Raw genomic sequence first — 24,799 nt, 5'->3', positions numbered from 1 at the left:
CAGAAAAGTTATTTAAGTGTCGCTTAACTTCTCATTACTTGTTACAAATGCATATTCAGATACATCAACAATCTGCTTCAGCTGAGCAATTTTAAAGCCTTTCTTACACTCAGTAATTAATGATCTCATTAAAATGTATTGTTTCCCTTTGAAAACTAACATTGTATCCATTTTCATTAACGTTGCCTCATCTTCCTTGCGTTTGCAACCTTTTATGCATGAGAATGCAAATAATCACAGCAATAAAACCTTTTGTTTGTTTGACTTTTATTTATTTATTTTCTATTCCATTGTATGAATTTAAAGACCATTCTCTTCCAGATCCAGGAAAAGATGAGTTGTTTTAGTATGACAGACAAAATGCTTTATGCCTAGAAAGCTAATGAAAAGTATTGTTGGGTTCTGATTTACCTAATAACCCTTGTCCATGCTAAGAATGTTGTTGTATTTGCCAGGTCGTCGCTGGAGCAGGTTAAGAATGGAGAAAAACTGGAGCTGACTATGTCCAATATCAATGCTGAAGTCTTGGAACTGTTGCTGGAATTTGTCTATACAGGTTCCCTGATCATAGATTCAGCCAATGCTAAAATCCTCCTGGAGGCAGCCAGCAAGTTTCAGTTCCACACCTTCTGTAAAGTCTGCGTATCCTTCTTAGGTAGGAGGCACTTTTTGAAAATACACATTAGAAAGCAACTAGGCTTGTAAATGAGCAGGGGCCAGTCTAGGTTCCATTCCCATATTATAACATTAGGTTTTTAATACAAAATGCTAAGCACACACTCTGTATTGTCCTACATGCGAATATCTAATATGCCATACCATCAGTGTACTATATGGCCAAAACTCTGTGGAAACCCCTCCAAATTATTCCGTTTATATAGGACACTGTTAATGCCCCAACATACAAGTACATTTTGTTGTGTGCTGACAACTTTGTGGCAACAGTGTGGGAAATACCTGTTCCACCATGACCCTGTGCACAACTCCAAGACATAGGGGGTTATTTACGAAAGGCAAATACACTTTGCAATACAGATGCAAACTACAAGTGCAAAGTGCACCTGAAATTGCACTGAAAGTGCACTTGGAAGTGCAGTCGCTGTAAATCTGAGGGGTATATATGAAATGAGGGGAAACTTCTGATTTTATTATCCAATCATGTGCAAGCTAAAATTCTGTTTTTTATTTTCCTTGCAAGTCCCCCCCCACTTTCAGTGCAATTTCAAGTGCACTTTGCACTTGTAGTTTGCACTTGTAGCGCAAAGTGGATTTGTCTTTTGTAAATAACCCCCATTGTTTCATGAGTTTGGTGTGGAAGAACTTGAGTGGCCTACACAGAGCCATGAACCCTCAACTTTACTGACCACCTTAGGGATGAATTGGAATACTGATTGTGATACGGGTCTTCTGATCCAACATCAGTACCTGACCACACAAATGCTCTTTTGGCTAAACGGGCACAAATTTCCACACGCAAGCTCAAAAATCTTGTGGAAAGCCTTCCCAGAAGAACAATGGCTGTTGTAGCCACAAAGGAAGGTGAAGTGTATCTGTATATTAATGCCAACGAATTTGGAATGAGGTGTCCAACAGGCTTATACAATATAGGTGTGATGGTCAGGTGTCCACAAAGTTTTGGCGACATAATTTAAAATGAAAGTCAGATAGATAGATAATATATATATGGATATATATAGGGGCTGATTTACTAAACTGGAGAGTGGAAAATCTGGTGGAGATCAGCATTTTACTTCAATCAGCATTTTACTTCAGTGTATTCATTAAAACTTAAAAGCTGATTGGCTTCTATGCAGATCTGCACCAGATTTTGCACTCAGTTTTAGTAATTCAAACCTACAGTATATATCTGTAAAGGGAATGTAAAGTCACATATACACTGTATATATATATATATATATATATATATAATTATTTGTATTTTCATGATGATCATAATTAAAAAGTAAAATAAAAAATGATATTCTCTTTTTTTAATCTAGTAATATTAATGACTGCATATGCATATTTTTATTTATTTTTTTCACATAATTTCCAGGCTCTCCTTAGCTCCACTGTTTATTAGAAGAAACCTGTTTTTTACTTGGCTCAGTAGCTCAAGCTGAAATTTAGATATTTTTTTTAATTAATCTATACTAAACAGAGACTGTTCACTTAAAACAAAGTTTATTTTTATATACAATTTTCATGAACTACCAAAAATGATATTTCTTCTTAATTGCCTCACACATGATTGGGTATTCAAAGTAAACATAGTTTTACACTATTTACTAACATTAATTTTGTAAAGTAAACCTACACCTTTACAAAGTCAATAGTACATAGTTACATAGTCACAAGTCCATTTAGTTCAACCAATGTTACCTTAGCTAGGTAAGCAGACTTTGCTCCTTTAGTAAATTATCCATATTGGGTCAAAAAGGAGATAAACCCTTTAACATCTCAAAAACTCATAGTGCTCTTGGGTATACTTTGTCATGTGTTGACAACTGTTTATTAGTATACATTTGAAAAAAAAGAGATATAACATGTCAGTTTAAATTAAAAAATAAAAACCTTTAAAATAAAATAGGTCCAGAACCATTATGGTTTCCCTTTAAGTCAGGTAGCTTATATGGATTGGTGGACAATGGTAAAATGATATGCTGTGTTTGTTTTTCTGCAGAGAAACAGCTGACTGCCAACAACTGCCTGGGCATCCTGGCCATGGCAGAGGCCATGCAGTGTGTGGAGTTGTACAACATGGCCAAAGCGTACGCCTTGCAAAACTTCCCAGAGGTAGCAAACCAGGATGAGATCCTGAATATCTCAAAGGATGATTTCGTATCATACATTTCTAATGACAGCCTGAACACCAAAGCTGAGGAGCTGGTCTACGAGACATTGCTAAAATGGATAAAGAAAGATCCGAAAAACAGAGCACAGGTAGGAGAGATAAACTACTTTTTGTAAGCTGTTTCCACTTTGTCAAATACGACACACAGAAAGATATAAAAATGTATTTTGGTAGTGCTTCAAAATAACTTCTATGCAGGCTTAATGTGGAATTCCAGGTATGCTTTAAAATACACTCCTCGCACAGCACTGTAAGCGTCATTAAAATATGAAAAAAAATGTGTTTGATCTTATTAAAATAAATATTTTTTTTAATTTAACCACTTCAGCCCCAAGGCTATTTTTCAAACTTGTTGTTTTTTTATTAGGTTTAAGATAAACCAACAAACAGAAAAACATACAAAAAAAAAACACCAGACAACCTGGTCATAAACGTTAGGCAATGCACTCAAACATAGAAAAATAAACTGACATCAGTGCAAAATATAAAGTAGGCACAGTGGTAAAAGGATCAGGTATAATACCTGGATATAGCAAAAGCGGAGATCCAGACATTTAGAGATCCGTGAGGCACGGACCATCAATGGTCAAGCAAGAGTAGTACAATCAGTGCTGAGAGAGGGTTAGCGGACTAGCCAACCATCTACCCCAAATTTTGTGGAAGGTTTTGTTCTGTTTCCGGAGTTCAAAAGTAAGTTTATATAGTGGGATAGCGTCATTAATACGTTTTAACCAGAGGGATTTCAGAGAGGTCTGTGTGGCCTTCCAGGACAGTAAAACAGCTTTTTTAACATAGAAGAAGAGTATACAGAGCAGTCTCTTGGCATATGATGATAGGTGTAATTCGCCAAAAATGCCTAATAGGCAGTTCTTGGGGTGAGTTATGTTTGGGAGGCCTAGCGCCGATGAGATGAAAGCACCCACTTCTTCCCAGAAGTCCTGGACTACCAGGCATGTCCAGAAGCAGTGTAAGAAATCGGCCTCCCGACCACAGTTGCGGAAACAGGCAGCCGAGGGCAGGAGACCCATCCTGTGTAACCTAGCCGGAGTGAGGTGGGTTTGATGGAAATTTTTGACCTGTATGATGCGGTCCCGGGAAGCAATAACAGAGGTTTTATACATATCACTAAATTCTGACCAGTCCTCGTCTACCAGGGAGATTTCCAGAGAGGTCCATTTTACATGAGCTTTGTGAAACCTGGGGTTAAAGTCAGTCATTAGGGCTGCATAATAGGTGGAGACAAGTTTAGTGGGATCTGGCTGTCTGAGCAGTTTTTCCAATGGGGGCAGGTCAGTGGGATCACCCAGGGAGCCAAACAGGGCACGGATAGCCTGAGCTGGTAGTAATAAAATAGGTACGATCTTGGTATATCTAAATCTAAACGTAAATGAGAAATAGATTTAAAGCCCTGAGCATTGTATAGGTGGCATAAATATTTAACCCCCTTGGAGTATCAGCGATTGGGATCAGGAAGGAAGTATAGTTCCTGAAGATTGGGGTTAAACCACAGGGGGTTGTTGGGAGATTTCAAACTTGTTGTTTTGCTAGAAAATTACTAAGAACCCCCAAACATTATATATATATTTTCTAACACCCTAGACTCTAGAGAATAAAATGGCGGTCGATGCAATACTTTCTGTAACACCATATTTGTGCAGAGGTCTTTCAAGCGTACTTTTTTGGGAAAAATACACTTTTTTAAATAAAAAAATAAGATAACAGTAAAGTTAGCCCATTTTTTGTATATTGTGAAAGATTATGTTACGCTGAGTAAATTTATACCCAACATGTTACGCTTTAAAGTTGCGCCCGCTCGTGGAATGGCGACAAACTTTTACCCTTTCGAAAACTCCATGTGTGATGTTTAAAAAATTCTACAGGTTGCATGTTTTGAGTTACAGGGGGAGTCTAGGGCTAGAATTATTGCGCTCGCTCTACCGATCGCGGTGATACTTCACATGTGTGGTTTCAACACTGTTTTCAAATGTGGGCGCTGCTCACTTATGCATTCGCTTCTGCGCGCAAGCATCTACACTGGAGCGTGGCGGGAGGGGCGGAATCTGCCGCTTAGACCACTTTAATCTTTAAGCGGACCGCCCGCTTAAGAAGAGGATATTGGGGTTATGGTAGCTAGCTAGATCCACAGAAGCAAAGAATTACAAATAAAGTTAGCTATACATTTGTATATTTTAGAACAAACGTTCATCTGAAAACTCTTTTGAGATTTGATGACTGGATAAGTGCCATGCAAAAGTATTTCAAAATCTCATTTGATTTACCATTTGATTTTGGAATGAATGTAATTTCCAGAATGAAATCCACGTATATGGTTAGAAATGTATTTGTTTGAGGAAAATTTTCCACCCTGCTTCTATAATTTTTCTCCTCACTGTGGTTGATTTTACTCCCACTAAGGATTAGAAAATCAAACAAATGTTCTTAAAATTAAGCATTTTGAGTGAAATTCTATCGCATAGCCAGCTTTAGTAATTAGTGCTGAGGTTGTCAAAGTAGATAATAAAAAGAGAGCTAGTCCAAAACATCCATAGGCTGAAGGGTGCTAAGAGCATAGGAAGAGGGAAGCAATGTCCTGTTAGGAATACCCAATCACAAGGGGCCCAAGGTGTGAAGGGAGGAGCCGAGCCTGTGACATCACACTGTGCACTCGCTGGGAGTTGAGCCAGCATTAGACTGATACCAAATGCTTTTACCAAGCTCTGTTTTTAGTAAGTGTATGTCTGTATATGTGGGAATAAAAGTTTGTTAAGTGAGAGTACACTATATCTGTGCCTCTTGTATCTTCCATTATACATGCGTTGGAAGTATGACTCATACTGGTGGAGTTGGAGGATAGAGACATTGGGAGTTCAATTAAGAGAACTAAGGAGCTGGTCTCTGTGCACTTGTAACATATAACACAGGTAATTTCTTTTCATGTTTGAGGTGAGCATGTTATTCACCTGGTGAAGGATAAGCACTATAGGATGAAATATATCTGAAGATACTCTGGGTGTTTTTCCTACTTTGTTCTATCTTGCTCTGGATTATTGGACTTTGTAGATCGTATATTGGACTATTTTGCATTTTGAATGGGATTGCATAATTTTGCACTTTGTCATGTGTAATAATTTATTATTGCACTTAATGAGATTCATATATTTATTAACAAGTTGCACTACTCTATATTATTGAATTGATGGTTATAAATAGTGGTGAGTGGAGCACTGTAAGTGTAAGAGCTAGCAACTTGACACATATTTACACTTACATTTTGGTAATTTTACGTTTAATTTTAGTTTGATAGCGCTAATTTTGTGTTAGGAATACTTGTTCTGTTTTGTCATCTCCAACAATCTGCTGCCAGTTATAAAATATGTTTCAAGTTTAACTCCAGACAAACCACTTAGTACATAGATGAAATACAAATATGGGTATTATTTTACCTACCAAAGGAATTGTATTTCCTTTTCTTGGGGCAAATTCTTTATTTAAAGTATCCATAATCCACAGAGCAGTAAAACACATTATAAGGATACATACAAAGAATTGTATTTCTATCAATCAAGTCCTGAGACTTACACGGCCCTGTCAGACAGAAAAGAAAGCCTAATTTTTCTCTGTTGCAGTTAAACAACAAATTGTGTTTATAAAGGGTTTCACACAAGATTCCCACAGCCTTCTCCTATTTTTTTAAATCGAGGTTCAGTAACCTGTAGATTGCAGACAGGTGACTGGTAGATCGCAGTCTGGGCTTACTGACCCGCCATTCTAGAGCATCAAACAGAGTTCAATACAGAGGGACTACTTGTAAAGTTGGAGCTTTAGTAGGGAGAAAAAGCCGCACAAACCAATGCCTCTTCTGTAGTGCTGACTCCTGTCCCATGCCGAGTGATACCAACTGCACTCCACCTCTTATCCCAGCTAGCGGTCTCCAGAGTGGTGCCATCAGCAGGAAAAAGGAGATCTTCAGTTCAGTGTGAAGAAATACACTGGGCATAATAGTATAGGTCTGCTTTCACACTGATGTGCTGTGGTTTACCCACACTACGGGTGCAGTGCAGTGTACTCGCAGGATTTAGCCATAGTCTTCTATTACATCCTGTGGGTTTGGTGCACTTTCTGAAGACGGCACATTCACAAGTGCACCAGGCACTGTTGCTCCTCTCAAAAAAGTGATCCAAGTGTGCTTGAGAGGTGGTGAGTGGCAATATGTTGCCTCCCCACCACTTGACTTATACCCATGATTGCTGTGCAATGCACGCGATTGCGACACAGTAGTACAGCAATTAAAGGTTTAAATAAGATGTGAGAAGGTAACACTGGGTGACACTGTGCCCGGTGATCTTTGACGTCTCCCAAGTTGTTAAGCTAGATCTCCACCTCTTTAAAGCAGAGTTCCACCCAAAAATGGAACTTCAGCTTTTTGGAACCCTCACCCCCTCCGGTGTCACATTCGGCACCTTTCAGGTGGGAGGGGGTGTAGATACCTGTATAATACAGGTATTTTGCTCCCACTTTTGGGCATATATACCCAAGCCACCCATGGGTATCTATGCCACTTCCTTTGGCCCACCCCTCCGCTGTCTTCTGGGAGACACACAGGTCTCAGAAGACAGCAGGGACCAGTGGTATTGCACAGCACGAGTTGCGCTTGCGCAGTAGGGAACCAGGAAGTGAAGCCGCAAGGCTTAATTTCCTGATAACCTCACCAAAGATGGTGCCCTGGACAGGTAAGTGTCCTTACTTTAAAAGTCAGCAGCTGCAGTTTCGGAACTCCGATTTTAAGGTTGCCTACCCCTGTTTGAATTGAGTTCAAATAGACAAATGTAGGAACAATTTGAGAAAGTTTTGTGAAAACATTCCTAAATAGACCCCTTTAGAACTGCACAACTGACAAAAACGGGACAAAAACAAGCATGTGGTTTAGGCAGACTAGGTGGTCACAACCAGAACAAGAAAAGAGAAAGATCACAATACTAAGAAGTAAGGTAGGTGTTACTGTGTGCTAGCCTATCCCCTGGGAAAAATTAGCAACAGTTTCTTAATTGGTGGACGGGGGAAAGGTGGGGGAAGAGGGGTGGAATTTTAAAGTGTGTTACCCCAAAAATTAAGATTTCAAGTGTGGTTTTGTATCCATATAGTTTTTGTAAATATGGGCTGTAATCTATTTATTATTATTATTATTATTATTATTATTAATATTATTATTATACAGTTTACGTAGAGCTGTACAATTCTGTACCTGATGACCTTGGCAGTTCTTGTTTCAATCTGACCACGCCAAGCATTGAGGTAGATCAGTGCATGACCAGTTTGTGTCCCTGGGACTGGTACTAGGAGTTACAGGATGCTGTGCCTATGCATAGGGGTTGATTTACTAGAGACAAATCGATGCACTTATGATTCCCAGAGCTTAGTAAATGTGGTAAAGCTCAGCTGATTCATCATCCAATCATGTGTAAGAAAAAAATGCTTTTTTTTTTCATTCTCCTTGGACCTGATTGGGCATTTTTTTTACAAAGTAAAGCTTTACCACATTATATTTACTAAGGAAAATGAGTGCAACTTCCCATGTAAATTGTGCAGGTTATTTGCCATTAGTAAATCCACCCCATTGTGTGCCTGTATCTCCAGTTTTGCCCCATTTCTCCTCCCAGCTCTGCTGTACCCTGCATTATCAGTGTACTGGATGCCATTCAGCTGTGCAGCATCTTGTATTCTCTGTTTGGTCAGCCAGCGATTACACAGGCAGACACACCTCTTAGTGAACAGTGCAGTGATCTAGCTGGACGGCACTGCACACCAGACGCTGCATTGTTACGCAACGGCTGGCATGAATTAGCTCTTAGGCATTGAATGACAAGGGATGTCAGTCACTCCTTTATCCCATTTACAGCCGGAGGGAGCTTCTGCCCATCTCCATGGAGAAAAAAAGCTCCTGGGATGCATTCTATCTACGCAAGATGTCGAGTGCCAGTTTGAGGCTTCACCTTAAGCCCCTGGATCTAGGGGGAGAAGATAGGACACCTCCATCACTTGAACAATTGAAAAATTAAGCATAAGGTCCTATTAGCACTTACGTATGGGGCTGTTTGCAATTAGATGTGGAAGGCCCAGAGGGGGGTCCCTGTGATCAGCTGTGGCTGGGAAGCCCCACTGAAAAAAGAGGAGTCTGATAGATCCCACAGCTATTCTCTCATGGAGCAATTACCTGAAAATGATCGGTCCTGGATGTAGACTATCTGCGTCCTGGGCCGACTATTCGCACATCATTACTTCATGAGTGATTACATGTGAGCAGCCACCTCCCATGGTTTTTCTGCCTGCAGCTAATCGGAGCGCATCTAATCCTAAATGGCCTCATTTGCAAGTGTCAATGGAGCCTAATGCCGCATACACACGGTCGTTTTTTTAAAAACGTCATTTAAAAAGATCTTATTTGGACTTTACGTCGTTTTTTGTCTTCTAAAAAACGACCAAAAAAAAATGAAGTTTGAAAAATTTTGTTTTCTTTCACGAGAAAAAACAACGTTGTTTTACAAGACAAAAAACGACCGTGTGTACGCGGCATAAGAGGTTCTCATACATGTTGTATAACGTTTTTAAATAAACAGCATTACGATTACATTGATATTGATAACATATTAGTTTTACACATACTTTAATTTTAATGTGCCTAAAGAGAGGCTTCAAAGTAGAATTCAAGTCAAGACTATTTTTCCTTGTTTTGGCTTGCATAAAAGGGGTGGGGGGGTTTAGAAACTCTTTCAGGTGTTGATTGCTTTTGTCCCTGTTTGGGAGATTTGTATCTCATTCCTGTTCCAGTGGCCCTTTTGCAGTCCCTGTACATCAGAGCTGGTGTTTGAGAAGTAGAAGCAGTACAAAGAGCGGTTCAGTTCATGTACTGATGGAAGGAAAGAACAGAGTGACAGAGAGATGAGTTCATCACTGTGAGGCCTCGTACACACGACCGAGAAACTTGACGGGCGAAACACATCGAGTTCCTCGTCGAGTTCCTTGTTAGGCTTGTCGAGGAACTCGACAAGCTTGCTTTGCGTACACACAGTCAAGCCAAAATCTCCTCGTACTCAAACGCGGTGACAACCAACACATACAACGGCAGGGGAAGTTCGATTCCACTGGCTAAACTCTTGGGGCTGCTTTTGCTAATCTCATGTGTTTGCGTGTTAAATAAAAGTTTGGTAAGAGACATTTGCACTTTTCAGTCTGTTACAGCTTTAAAAATGTGTTATCTCCATTACAAATGCTACTTTTACTCCCGTCTCATACTTTATTCTGAGCAAGCGCGGGTTTCTTAGCATACAGACGTCCGAGTTTCTCATTGAAAACCAACCCGTCGAGGATCTTGACGAGCCAAATCAGACTTCCGTCGAGAAAATAGTGAACTTTCTCTCTTTTTGGCTCATTCTCGACACTTTCCTCAACGAAAATGTACACACGACTGGTTTCCTCGGCAAAAAAATATCTCCCAGCAAGGTTCTTGCTGTTTTTTTTTACCGAGAAACTTGGTCGTGTGTACGAGGCCTGATACTTCTCCTGTCCAGGCAGGTCAAGGATGGTCGTTGCTCAGTGGAGGTGGGTTGAATAATGTCAGACTGAGGACATCTAGCAGCAGAAAATAGGACTGCAGGGAAAGCTGAATATTAAAAGCTTGTTTTGTGATTTTTCTTTTTAATGGGCTGTTCATTTTTATCTTGATGTTTTTGGCTGGAGTTTTGCTTTATTTTTCAGTCATGACTATATTGCTAATAGATACAGTTTGAGAATATTTCCATTTGTCCTGACTGATACAAAAATCCAAATGCATTACAGCTGATATATCATTTTGCTTAAAAGTCTTTAGTTTATTCTTCTGCTGTTGCAGTTTTTATTGATTTTTCTGTTGTTGTTTAAATGCTATTTACCTCCTGCTTGAAAACTATGTGTTTTATTTCAAAACGTTGGGTTCAAACAATGGCACACTTGGACACTCTCTGTCGTTGATATATGCCTCTCTTATTACCCCCAAATTGAATCCTCATCCGTTATTCATTGCAGCATGGGAGAAAAACCTGAACACAACCTTTACAACAGAGCATCTCAAGGAAAAAATGTGCAGAGCATAGACGGACCAGGTCCTGCTCTCCTCTATGAGGAAATCGGGTGAAAACAGACCAAGTGTCCATTTTCATCCAATCATATTCGATCCGCCAGATGGATGGAAAATAGAACCACCATCCGTCTGGACTTTGCAGACAGGATCGGCAGGCCTGATTGGACAGCCTGTGTCAAAGGGGCCTTAAAGTGATACTAAAGGATTGTTTGTATTTCTTTAAAAATAACAAACATGTCATCCTTACCTGCTCTGTGCAGTTGGTTTTGCATGGAACATCCCAGATCCTCCTCTTCTCGGGTCCCTCACTGGCACTCCTGGCCCCTTCCTCCTGCTGCATGCATCCCACAGCAAGAAGCTTGCTACGGGGGTACCCGAGCCGAGCAGCAGCTCTGTGTGTCCTTTCAGATATGGAGCAGCAGCTCAGACCTTTGTTGACAGCAGGGGGAGCCAATGGGGCCAACTGAGTGTCTCAGCCAATCAGGAGGGAGGGTCCTGGGCAGCTGAGTCTCTCGTGCAACATTACTAGATTGAGATGGGCTCAGGGAAGTATTAGGGGGCTTAGGGGGGCTGCTGCATACAGAAGTATTTTTTTTATCTTAATGCATAAAATGCAATAAGATAAACACTCCTGTCTTTAGAACCACTTTAACTTTCACTCCCCTCTGTTTTTTCCTTTACCTTCCCCCTCAATCACCATTGTTCTTTTTCCACCAATTGGCTGCATTCCATCCCTCCTCCCTTTCCCCTGCTCCCTTTATAAATACAGAACTCACTAGACTTATATTACCGGGTGGACTTTGTACAATTTCTATACACAGTGTGCTATGTTGATAAAGCTGGCTTGGTATAATATATAGGAAAAAAGGTGTAGCGCTAATAGATATAAATAATAAAGTTCATCAATAATGAGCTGTTGAGGACGATCAAAACAAAGTCCACCACTTGATAATTCCAGATAAGAATGGATACAATAGCCACCACCAACACCCAATAATACTAACTCTTACCATCAGTGTAAAGGGTACACGCAATTAATGTGATTGATAATTACATCAACTTTCCTCCTGCATAGATCGATCAACTCTACAAAAACATTAGGCAAAAGGACTCAGAGACTGCTTCTATTCAATTAGGGTTTCAACAAATAAACTCCAGCATCCAAATGTAAAAGAAAGGAACGCTCATTACACAGGCATCCAAGTAAACAATTTATTGAATAAAAGAGGCTAATACACTCACATGTTAAAAGTTACTGGCAATTAGGCTTCCGGAGCGCACTCAACTTCCAGTTTGTGGAACGCACCTAACTTCCAGTGTTTAAGCCGGCCCGCCCCCTATAAATAGAAGTATCACACGCCTTAACTACGCCCCTGATGACGCATTCTGACAAAAGTTGGGTGGAGCAAAGACGTGTGACGTAGGACGTGGAGCGGGACACGGCGGCCATCTTGTAGGTTGGAAACGCTGGTCGTTTCCATATGCTTGCCAGTAACTTTTAACATGTGAGTGTATTAGCCTCTTTTATTCAATAAATCGTTTACTTGGATGCCTGCGCAATGATTGTTCCTTTCTTTTACATTTGGATGCTGGAGTTTATTACAATATAGTAAAACATCTTCTGCACTCAAGAATGACACCAACATTGTGGAAGAAGTCTCAGGCATATCTAAAAGTTAAACCAGGTCTTAGTTCATAGGGTTCCGTTTGGCCTTACTGCCCTCTTCAGACTAGGGAATCCATAAACACTATATGTAAAAGAACAAAAGAGGGTGCACCAGTCTTGTGTAGTAACTAAGACACTATTTATTTCCAAGGTAATATACTTACAATCGGTAGAACACAACATGCTAATCACAAATCTCCAAAGCAACAACCAGAATCGATGTGCACGCCTTCTCATTGAACTAGACAAATGTCACACAGTACTACAGATGCTAATGCATTTTCAAGGAGACCCTGATGAAGAGAGGTCACCCCTGAAATGTGTTAGTGTCTGTAGGACTGTGTGACATCTGTCTAGTCCATCTGGAGATGTGCACAGAGGTTCTCGTCGTCCCTATGGAGATTTCTGGTGAGCATGTTGTATTTTGCCATTTGTAAGTATATTACCTGCTTTACCTTGGAACTAAATAGTGTTTCAGTTAATGCACAGGGCTGGTGTGCCCTTTTTTGTTCTTTTACATTAGCAGTATAATGACTGACTTACCTGTTACCTGTTGTTGCTGTCTCTAGTAATGATTGGGAGCCAGGATTTGGGAGTAGTAGTGGCTCCCAATCACACGACCACTGTGACATTGACAGTGGCCCAGTGATCAGGCAGAACTTCCCACCCTTCAGGCATAATAGCCCAGTTAAATGCATGCCAGGGCTGGGTGGAAAAGGTTTAACTCAATGCAAAGATCTGTTGAGTAATTTAATTCCATAGCAGCCAATCAAAACTTTTGGGGGAGGATTATTCTAGCAGATGTTGGATGTACTCCAACCTAAAAATTATGATAAAGACTCTGCACAGAAACCATTGGAAATAACTCTTCTCCCAGCATCAGAAGTGGAAAAGCAGGTAAATAGATAGGTAAACCCCCTCTATAAGCAATGAGAATATTTATTTTTCATTATAATAAAGTACATTTCTACCCAGACTCAAAATCTTTCCGTGAAGGCAAGGTCTGACCTCATGAAGGGGAATGGTTTGTGCCTTCCAAGCTGCTGCTATGGTTTGGTTAGCTGCTAACAGAGTGGGTGCCACCAGATTGGGCTTGTGTTTATATAGGCTCTTGATTAGGTCATGTAGGAAGGCAATCCATAGGCTGCTCTGTATCTGTATGCAGAGTTCGGTATGCAGAAACTGAAACATCTTGGAGCCCAAACGTAGTAACAAAAGGCGTGACAAATCCATCAGAAATGTTTAAAACTCAATTCAAACTCTTTACAGCCCTGAAGCATGTGTTAAGCCTCGTACAGACGGGCAAACATGTACGATGAAAACGGTCCGCCGGACCGTTTTCAGCGTACATGCCCGCCCGGAGATTTCTGTATGATGGCTGTACACACCATCATACATAAATCCGTGCGTAAACGATACACGGCGACGAGGCCGCGCTGTCGCTGCGACGTGCGCGGCCCTGGCAGTTCAATGCTTCCACGCATGCGTCTAAGTCATTCAACGCATGTGAGGGATGGCGGCCGCTCGGACATGTACGGTAAGTCTATACAGACGACCGAACATGTCCGACGGGCAGGATTCCAGCGGGCATGTTTCTAAGCAAGTTTAGAAACATTTGCCCGCTCGAAAACGGTCTGGCGGGCAAATGTACGCTGGAATCCTGTCCGCTCGGCTGTACAGACGACCGAACATGTCTGCTGAAACTGGTCCGCGGACCAGTTTCAGCAAACATGTTCGGTCGTGTGTACGGGGCCTAAGATGCTGAAGAATATATTTGGGCCATCCTAGATGGGACCAAAAGCTAGCGAGTAAGAACCTTGTAAGTCATTTCTAAAGGGGTGATATTGGAAAAACCTTAAAGGGGTTGTAAACCTTTGTGTTTTTTCACCTTAACCACTTCAGCCCCGGACCATATTGCTGGTCAATGACCGGGCCACTTTTTGCGATTCGGCACTGCTTCGCTTTAACTGACAATTGCACGGTCCTGCGACGTGGCTCCCAAACAAAATTGGCGTCCTTTTTCCCCACAAATAGAGCTTTCTTTTGGTGGTATTTAATCACATCTGCGGTTTTTATTTTTTGCGCTATAAACAAAAATAGAGCGACAATTTTGAAAAAAAAATTAATATTTTTTACTTTTTGCTGTAATAAATATCCCCAAAAAAATATAAAAATATATATTTTTTCCTCAGTTTAGGCCGATACGTATTCTTCTACATATTTTTCGTAAAAAAATCGCAATAAGCGTTGATTGATTGGTTTGCGCAAAAGTTATAGCGTCTACAAAATACGGCATAGTTTTATGGCATTTTTATTAGTATTTTTTTTTACTAGTAATGGCGGCGATCATCGTTTTTTATCGGTACTGGGACCATTGGCTGCATAGCGAGATGACGTATAGCTACGTGATCTCGCGCAGCCGAGCCGACCTGCCGCCGTGTAACTGCGGCGGCTGGTCGGCAAGTAGTTTATGCATCCTATGCATTAAGGTGAAAAAACACCTTGTACTCTCCGCCCTCCCCCGGGCGCCCGTTTTACTTACCTGAGCCCCGAACGTCCGTAGGCTCATTCCCGCGTTGCTTTCCAAACGGCTCGTCGGCTGTTCATTGGTTAGATTGATAGCAGCACAGCCATTGAATCCCGCTGCTGTTAATCAAATCAATGATGCGGCACTCCGGGGGGCGGAGCAGAGTCATACACTTGATGGCTATGGCCGCCGAGTGTATCACACGGGGAGCGCGTCCGCAAGGTAACACCCTCGGGAGAACGCTTCCCAGAGGGGGTTAGCTCCTGCGGAGAGGAGCCGCGAGAGTCGCTGTGGGTCCACAGAAGAGGATGATCGAGGCCACTCTGTGCAAATCGAACTGCACAGTGGAGGTAAATATAACATTATTGCTTAAAAAATAATAACTGAACCCATACAACCCCTTTAAGATAAGTTGACCCATATTTGGACACAGTCCTTTGTTAATATCATAACAAGAGTTGTTTTCTGTCTTTTTATAGCGGCCGCTTTCATTAAAATATTATCTGGTGAAACACTTTGTTCAAACACTTTCTATTATGTGGTGACAATTTGGTACCAAGTTGTTCTGCTATGTTGTCACCCAGTCACCAGCACCCCTGATCAAGACTAGAAGCGGCCATGCTTATGCCCTGTACACACGTTTCTGATGGGAAAAGTTCCCGTTGGAAATCCCGAGGGCAAAGCTGAGAACCTGCTCGGGCAGTCTTTCCCCCTACACACGGCCGGTTTTCCCGACAGGAAAAAATCCCAGCCATGTGTATGCTCCATCGCAGTTTTTCCCATAGGAAAACTGCCAAAAACCGCCGGGCAAAGGTCCGCCAGTTTTCCCGGTGGCAAAAAAGAGAGCTGGTTCTCTTTTTTGTCTGGCAGTTTTTGGGCAGTTTTCCCATCGGAAAAACTGTGAGGCCCCGTACACACGTCTGAGAAACTCGACGGGCAAAACACACCGTTTTGCTCGTCGAGTTCCTTGTGAAGCCGCCGAGGATCTCGGCAAGCCAACCTTTCCCATTGACTAACGAGGAAATAGAGAAAATGTTCTCTTTTTGGCCCGACGAGATCCTCGTCGGTTTCCTCGGCGAAAAGTGTTCACACAACCGGTTTTCTCGGCAGAATATGTCTCCCATCGAGTTTCTGGCTGAATTCTGCCGAGAAAACCGGTCGTGTGTACGGGGCCTGAGGAGCATACACACGGCTGGGATTCTCCTCGCAGTTTTCCCGTCTGAGTTTTGCATGGAGTTGGGCTCTACGTAAAGTTGCACAGGCATTGCCCATTCAATGTCACTGTAGAGCAATGATGTGCAGCTGAACATGGACCAAGAGCACATACACAGGAAGTGTCTGAAAAGGCTGGAGGAGATAAGCAACACTGAGATGTAACAAATATTGAAAAAAAGGTGAAAACCGTTGTTTATGGAAAAAAGCATGTTTAAGCGTTTATGACACAGTGCTTTAGCTAACTAAATGTATTCCAGTGTTTATGGTTATTGTGGATGGCACTGTGGTTTACCTACACATAAAAGTTTGATCATGACAAGCCCAGCAGCAGAACAGAGGATCATGGGAATTCTAATTTGGACAGTTATGAGTATGAAAGTTCAAGTGCACTGTGTAGATAAATGAAATGACAGTTTCAATCTGACAGGTTTCACTCTGTCCATTGTGCAGAAACGGTCAGTTCTCGGTGCGCTCATTACCACTTACACTGACCCGAGCAGCAGGACCGGTCATTCAAAAGCATATTTTCTTCTTGTATTCCATCTCAAGAAACTGGATGAAAAAAAAAAAACTACTTGTAGTTTCATCCAACCTTCTAAACTTTTTTTCATTGTAAAATATATCTCTCATATTTTTTGCAGGAGGTTCTATAACTCCTGCTTTATTGTAGTGTTAAAAAAAAATTGCTGCTCTGCTCTTTTGCCTGTAACTCATGAGCCCCCGGTAAAAAACATTCTAAATTGTGTATTCTCAGACATTTATCATTGAGTGAGTGAAAAACATATATAGCGCAACACATGCGAACTGAATCGACTCGGGCGCTTGGGGCATCTGGAGCAAACACATCTTCCTGCAGAACCAACTAGACACTTATTACTTGTGTTACCCTCTACTTTACCACAGCCCTTTTACCACTACCGACTGGGTTATTTGCATCAAGATAGTTCGAAGCTAGCAACAACAAAAAAAATTAATGCCGACAGTCATGTAGCACAGCCCGAACACCATCTACCACTATTCACAATTGAAAGGTGGTATATTGGCAGAATACCCATAGTTAATATTTTGGAGGTAGGTTCTGTCCTTCTTTCCTCCACGTTTATTCATTTTTCAGTCTTTATGCATTACTAGCTGAATACCCGGCGTTGCCCGGTCTTCCTATCTTAACCTTTTGGGGAGGAAAATCATAGTAATATAAATATACCCATCTTTTATATAGGGGTGTAGGTAAGGGTTAATTTAACTGTCATATATTTTTATTTGGCATATAAGTAATATGTGTACCAGGTATTATTGAAATATCTCCAGGCGTACAGAAGTTATGTGGGAACATACATTTCCCATTGATTTGCATGGGATTTTAAACAAAAACCCCGACCCTCACAAATGGGGGTAGTTAAGGGATAAATTAACTATCCTATAGTTTAAGTGGACATATAAGTAACATGTGACCAAGTGTTATCGAAATATCTACAGCCGTTTGGAAGTTATGAAGTAACATGTATTTCCCATAGAGTTGAATGGGACTTTAAAGGAAAACCCCGACCATGGCAAATGGGGGTGGGTAAGGGTTAAACCACCTATCCTATGTTTGTTGCTGACATATAAGTAACATGTGTGCCAAGTTTCATGTTAATATCTTTAGCCGTTTGGACGTGATGCTGGAACATACATACATACATACATACATACATACACACACACGTTGAGTTTTATATATATATTAGTAATACATTTACACCTATACACTTTTATGTTTTGGTAATGTTGTTACATTGCATGTTTTCCTGCAACAACAGGTAAGTTGCAGGACTTTGCAGCTCCATTATTTTAGAATGGCACCTCAACACACAAATACAGCACCTGCACTCTGCAATGCAAAGACTGCATTTTCATACTCTTAACAAGCCCTCACTAACCTCTGTAGCTGCAGGAACTGTGGAGCAATTCAACCTTGAAAATCACATCGAAGTCACTTAAGAGTATCTAAAACTAGTGCAACATCTGGTGCAACTCTGCATAGAAACCTCTCTGCACCAGCCAAACAACTCTGCATCAGCTTTTTGTCAAAACTTAATTGAACAAGCTGAAGTTAGAAGCCAATTATCTACCATGCACTGCTGCACCAGATTTTGCACTCTTCAGTTTTAGTAAATCAACCCCCATGTTTATTAAAGCAAAGCTCCACCTAATAGGGGAAGCTCTGCTTATGTGCTTCCTCCCCTGCTGCCATATTTGACGCCTTTCAGGGGAGAGCGAGTACCTGTTTTTGACAGGTACCTGTCCCTACTTTTTAAAGACCTCGCCGCGGTGAGGTACCCCGGATGTTCGGCTCCCATCCTTTGCACCGCCATCAGGCCTTCCAGAGAGCACAGCGTGTTTTGCGCATGCGCCATAGGGGACAGCTCCACATGGGGACAAGTTGCTTTGGGGTGGGGAGAGCAGGCCCCTCACCCCAAAGCACCCACCCTTTCATGTTGAAGGCATGCCTGGTATGGTCCAGGAGAGGGGGGACGCTCGCTTCTTTCCTGACCTGCCTAGCTGCATGCTCAGATAAGGTTCTGGTGTGGATTTTGGGCTGACCCTCACGCTGTGTACTTTGGCATGGGGGTTCCCCTTTAAATCCATACCAGATCCTCTTGGGGAGGACCCCACGCCAGTTTTTTTTCCCATTTTGGCGTGGGGTTCCTCTTCAAGATCCTTAGTGCACAAGTCGCACTGCAAGTCGGATCATCATTGTCCGACTTCTGGTGCGACCGCTATTCAAATCAATGGGCTCTCATAGGGTACCATTGATTTTGACATGTAAAATGCTTGACGTGACTTAACAGCATTAAGCCGCGTTTAGCAGCTTTTAGCACTGTTAGACGTTTTTACATGTCAAAATCGATGGTTTCCCTTGGGAGCACATTAATTTGAATAGAAGGCTGACATTTTTTTTCTACTGCCCCTAAATGCTTATGCCTCCAAATGCCGCTGACAGTTTATGTGTGCATGGACACATAGGCTAACATGGAGGGGCTTTTAGAAGCAGTTAAAAAAAAACGCAGATGCTGCTGTAAAAACGTCCTGTGTGCAAGAGCCCTAAAATTGGAATAGGTAGCAGAAATAAAGTAGATATTATTGCAATTTGACTGCAAAGGTGGAAACACACTTTAAAACAAACATCTGTGATTTTCCAGGCCGAGTTTTTGTAATGTCTATAATACAAAATGTAACTTCCTACTTTCCCACTTGAAAGTTGTCTCGATTGTGGACATGTTGAAATATAATCCTAAAATGATATAAAACTCTACTTCAATCAACAGGACCTTAAAATGCAAATTATAATACTGTAATTACCAGTTGTCCCTATCCAAGCATTGTTAAAAAAAAAACATGATTTAAACACCGTTATTACCTGCAAACCGTCAATTATTTTCTTAGAACTTTTGCCACATTGCCATGGTAACCACAATATTTAATTTGCTATTATAGGATTACTTGTGACCCCTTTAAATATAGCATTAATGACATCTGGAACACCATAGTAACCTGAATGGTACATTCATGTGAGCAATCAGTCATTCACAAAATAGAAAATCACATATTCTTCAGGTTTTGTGTTACTGGATTTTATTAGTGTTTTGGTAGAGACATTTAGCAGTTGAAGTGAACAGTACGTGAATATTGGTTGCCGGATACACAATAAAAGCTGATAAACTGAAGAGTTTTTCCTCTGTAATTTTCACTTACTGTAACTTTGCATGATAATCAGTGCCTGACTTTTTGCATATCGGTCAATGAAAAACTTCACATGGTCCTAAGCAATTACAATCTAAGTTTATTGCTGATTTTAAATGAGAACTAATTTAAGGAAACTTGGCTTCCCCATAAAGGCTTCACTACATTAAAGAGAATGTTTAAAAAAACAGAGGGGCAGATTCTCGTAGATCGCCACATCTGTGCGGCGGCGTAACGTATTACGCAAGTTTTACGGGCAAGTGCTTGATTCACAAAGCACTTGCCTGTAAAGTTGCGGCGGCGTAGCGTAAATCCCCTGGCGCAAGCCCGCCTAATTCAAATGATCCAGGTAGGGGGCGTGGATCATTTAAATTAGGCGCGTTCCCGTGCCGAACGTACTGCGCATGCGCCGTCCCTAAAATTTCCCGACGTGCATTGCGCTAAATGAAGTCGCAAGGACGTCATTGGTTTCGAAGTGAACGTAAATGGCGTCCAGCCCCATTCACGGATGACTTACGCAAACTACGTAAATTTTTACATTTCGATGCCGGAACGACGGCCATACTTAACATTGGTTGCCCTTCATATAGCAGGGGCAACTTTACGCATCGCAAATCTAACGTAAACGTCGTATCTTCACTGCGTCGACCGCGCGTACGTTCGGGAATTCGCGTATTGATTCTAAGAATCAGTCGCATAGATACGACGGCCCAGATTAGGACTTACGACGGCGCACATTGCGTTGCGCCGTCGTAAGCCCTTTGAGAATCTGGGCCAGTGATGGTAAAAAAAAAAGCATATATTTAAAACATTTATATAAAATAGTCTATCCTGCCCCTCAATAGCCACTTCCTGCGCTCCTCCTGTGAAAAATAAAATCCAACTTTTGCCTTTGTAAAGACGTTGCAAAGCACTTCCACCTCACCCATAGACTGAAGTGAGCATCATAGGGGTTCCAGGTCTGTAGAAATTCAGGTATATCCTCAGTTCTTGTCTAGTTGATATAAGGGTTGACTTACGAAAACTGGAGAGTGCAAAATCTGGTGCAGCTTTGCATAGAAATCAATCAGCTTCCAGTTTTTTTTGTCAAAGTACTTAACTGAGCTCCCTCTCGATCCAGCGATGTGCACAAGAGCAACGCCCTCATGGGAACTCTCCCTCCACATTAGCTAAGACAGCAATAGGAGCTATTGCCTCCTGCTGCTCTCAGTCACAGCCATTAAGCCAATGAGGAGAGAGAGGGGGCAGGGCCGAGCCAGGGCCCGAGAGTGCACCTGCTTGAGTGCCCACATTGCAAGCCGCTTGCTCTGGGACACTCGACAGGAGGGAGGGGTCAGGAGCGTGGGGAGGCGACCTGAGAAGTGGAGGATTAGCACTGCTCTGTGCAAAACCACTGCACAGAGCAGGTAAATATAACATGTTTGTTATAAAAAAAAAATGTATATCACTTTAAGGTAATTTATGTGCACCACTGATGGTGCTGTCAATCACTATACGCCGAACATATACAAATGGTGGTGCTCTTTGTTATTATAGATGGGACATGCTTCTTTGGTGGTCCTTTTAATAACTATAGGTAGCATATGTACCACTGGTGAAATTGTCTTGTAGGTAGGACATGTCCAACTAACAGCACTCTATATAATTATAGATGGGACATGTACCACTGGTGGCACACTCTGTCATTATAGATGGGAAATATACCACGTGTGCTACTCTCCATTACTATAGGTGGGACTTTAACCACTGGTGGTTCTCTTTCTAATTATAGGAAACACATGTGCCACTGGTGGTACTCTCCTATAGATGGGACATGTACCACTGGTGGTACTCTCCTATAGAAGGGACATGTACCACTGGTGGTACTCTCCTATAGATGGGACATGTACCACTGGTGGTACTCTCCTATAGAAGGGACATGTACCACTGGCGGTACGCTCCTATAGAAGGGACATGTGCCACTGGTGGTACTCTCCTATAGATGAGACATGTACCACTGGGTGTACTCTCCTATAGAAGGGACATGTACCACTGGCGGTACTCTCCTATAGATGAGACATGTACCACTGGTGGTACTCTCCTATAGATGGTACATGTACTACTGGTGGTACTCTCCTATAGATGAGACATGTACCACTGGTGGTACTCTCCTATAGATGGGACATGTACCACTGGTGGCACTCTCCACCAGAATAAATGCAATATGTACCACTGGTGATACCCTTACTATAGATGGGACATGTACCACTGGCAGTAGTTTTTATCTCTGTAGGTTAGACACGGGTGTTACCCTTTATCACTGTAGCACGACGTGTACCATTGGTGGTACTCTCTGTATAAAAGATTATTATACTGAAAGTTATCCTTTACAGAGTAGAAACCTTTGTAATAATCTTTGTTAATTGACTTTATCACATATAGACTTTTGCAGTAATTACTGTATATTGAACGTAATATACGTGCATTGGGTGAATTTAACTGTGCACATGGAAAATGAAAGGGGGTGCAGCCCAACTTCCAGGGTTTCTGATTTAATTGTATTGCTCTGTCAAGACCTGAACTTTGCTTGCAATGTTCAGGCCATTCACATGAACACCTTCCCCTACCCCACCATAAAAGCCGTAGTTGTGCAGACCAAAAGGAGACAGAAACAAAATATGTGCAAGATATTCTCCTGCATTCATTGTCCAGCTGAAGGTAGTGGGCTAAGAACACAATTTTTATTGTAAAAAAAAAGAGAAAGCAATGTACAGTTATGCATAATGCAATCTTCTTTTAAATCGATGATAAGCAACGAATGGCGTCTCACTTAGCTGTACAATCTGCAATTTGATTGGCTGCTGCAAAGCACTTCCACCTCACCCATAGACTGAAGTGAGCATCATAGGGGTTCCAGGTCTGTAGAAATTCAGGTATATCCTATCCTAATAGCGAACAGTAATGCTAATGCTATGCTATGCTTCTAGAGGAATTGAAGTGCTGAGTTTAGCTCAGTCTATGAAAGGTTAATTCTTAACAATTCCAAGAAATGAAATTTAAACCTCCCAGTTCCACCTCTGGCGGTAAAGCCGGTGTGAAATCCTATGCCCAGCTGCAGCACAGACAGAGGAATGTCTTTCTTTATAATGTTTAGACTAACAATTCCTACTCTTCCTATTTTAGGGCTTGCTGTCAGAAGCCTCCGGGATTTAATGTATGGGCTATTATGGCAGCTCCCAGCCAAATATTCCTATGGCTCCCGGTGTTACGTAAGCCTCTTATGTGCTCTGTTATTTAACCAGAGGAAGGCATGGAAATCTATCTAACTGGTCTAGAAATTGAGTTATGCTCTTCTCTGGACATTCTTTGAAAATTGTTCTTCAAACAGCAATTTTTACTCCTTCATTAAGATGTTATACAGTCCCCGTTCTTATAATTATGCATGACTTCAGGGTAGAAATGTTTTATTTCACATCACGTTTATAATGTACAAGACAATTCTGGGCTATTTGGGGAGGCAGAGGGCATTGAAGCAATGTGCACAGCGCAGCTCGCCCTAGGAAGCCAATCATGTTTTATTTTTCTGACAGCTTTCGATGAAATGCGATTGGTTGCTGTGGGCAGGGGAGCAGCTAAATTCCTCTGGATCCCAGTAATAAAATGCATTAAAAAAAACCATATGAAATTCTCTCTTTTTTAATACAGCTGCCATGCACACACACAAACAAATATGAACAAGAGCATTAAAGCCTCTTCTAGTTACTAGACACCTAGGGCATGCTTTAAGAGGGAAGTTTCAGGAAAAAACTTTCCACCACCCTTGCGTATAACACGCAGGCACAGTTTACCCTCTAGTTTCAGGGTAAAAAAGTGAGTGTTATACGCCAATAAATACAGTGGCCCGGATTCACAAAGCACTTACGCCGACGTATCTCGACATACGCCGCGTAAGTGTAAATATGCGCCGTTGTATCTGTGCGCCGTGCCCACAAAACTAGATACGCCTGAAAATAGGCTTCCTACGACCGACGTAACTTGCCTACGCCGTCGTATCGTGGGCAAATATTTACACCGGGTGCATTTGCCGCTCCCATCGATTTTCTAAGCACATATGCAAATGAGGGAGATATGCCGCTTCACAAACGTAGTTGCACCCGGCGCATAATATGCGCGGTTTGCGTAAGTCGTACGTCCGGCGTAAAGTTATTCCCCCATATAGGAGGCGCAACTCATGCAAAGGTATGGACCAGGGAACACAAGCCGTCGTATCTTTTGTCGTTTACGTTGTACGTGAATATGATTAGGCGTAGGTTACGTTCACGTCGTAGGCAGTGATTCGACGTATCTTAGGCAGTTGTTTCGATGTGATTCTGAGCATGCGCACTGGGATGCGGCCACGGGACGATGCATGCGCCGTTCATTTTAAGGAATTCTATAGCGCTTGTCCTATCATTTGCATGGGGTCACGCCTCATTAGCATGGCTCACGCCCACTTCCACCTACACTGGCTTACGCTGAGAAAACCCAGCATTGCTTTTATTCATATTTTACAATTTTGTGATAACTTTTATTGGCTAAATTGACACTGATTTGTAAGATATTTTTATAAATAAAATTCATTGGTTGATCTTTCTACACCATATGGAGCCCTCTTTTATATTTCATGCTATGCTGGGGCACTAGTGATTCATCTTGCCCCACCATCACCCCTTCCATCCACCC

At 41.8% G+C, this 24,799-nt stretch overlaps 1 protein-coding gene across 2 annotated transcripts in view; it reads left to right on the top strand.

The window, feature by feature from the left end:
• The window catches only part of KLHL29 (kelch like family member 29), a 1,298,229-nt gene that overhangs the window by 1,060,090 nt on the left and 213,340 nt on the right, over positions 1–24,799 (top strand). For both annotated transcript variants that reach the window (XM_040348525.1, XM_040348526.1), the window contains exons 9-10: positions 456–655; positions 2,684–2,943. In XM_040348525.1, coding sequence (XP_040204459.1) covers positions 456–655; positions 2,684–2,943 — 460 coding nt within the window. The remainder of the gene's footprint in view (positions 1–455; positions 656–2,683; positions 2,944–24,799) is intronic.

The sequence above is a fragment of the Rana temporaria genome, chromosome 4 (genome assembly GCF_905171775.1).
Source record: "Rana temporaria chromosome 4, aRanTem1.1, whole genome shotgun sequence".
Classification (NCBI taxonomy): Eukaryota; Metazoa; Chordata; class Amphibia; order Anura; family Ranidae; genus Rana; species Rana temporaria.
Note: the sequence above shows the minus strand (reverse complement) of the source record. Positions and strands in the feature narration are given on the sequence as shown.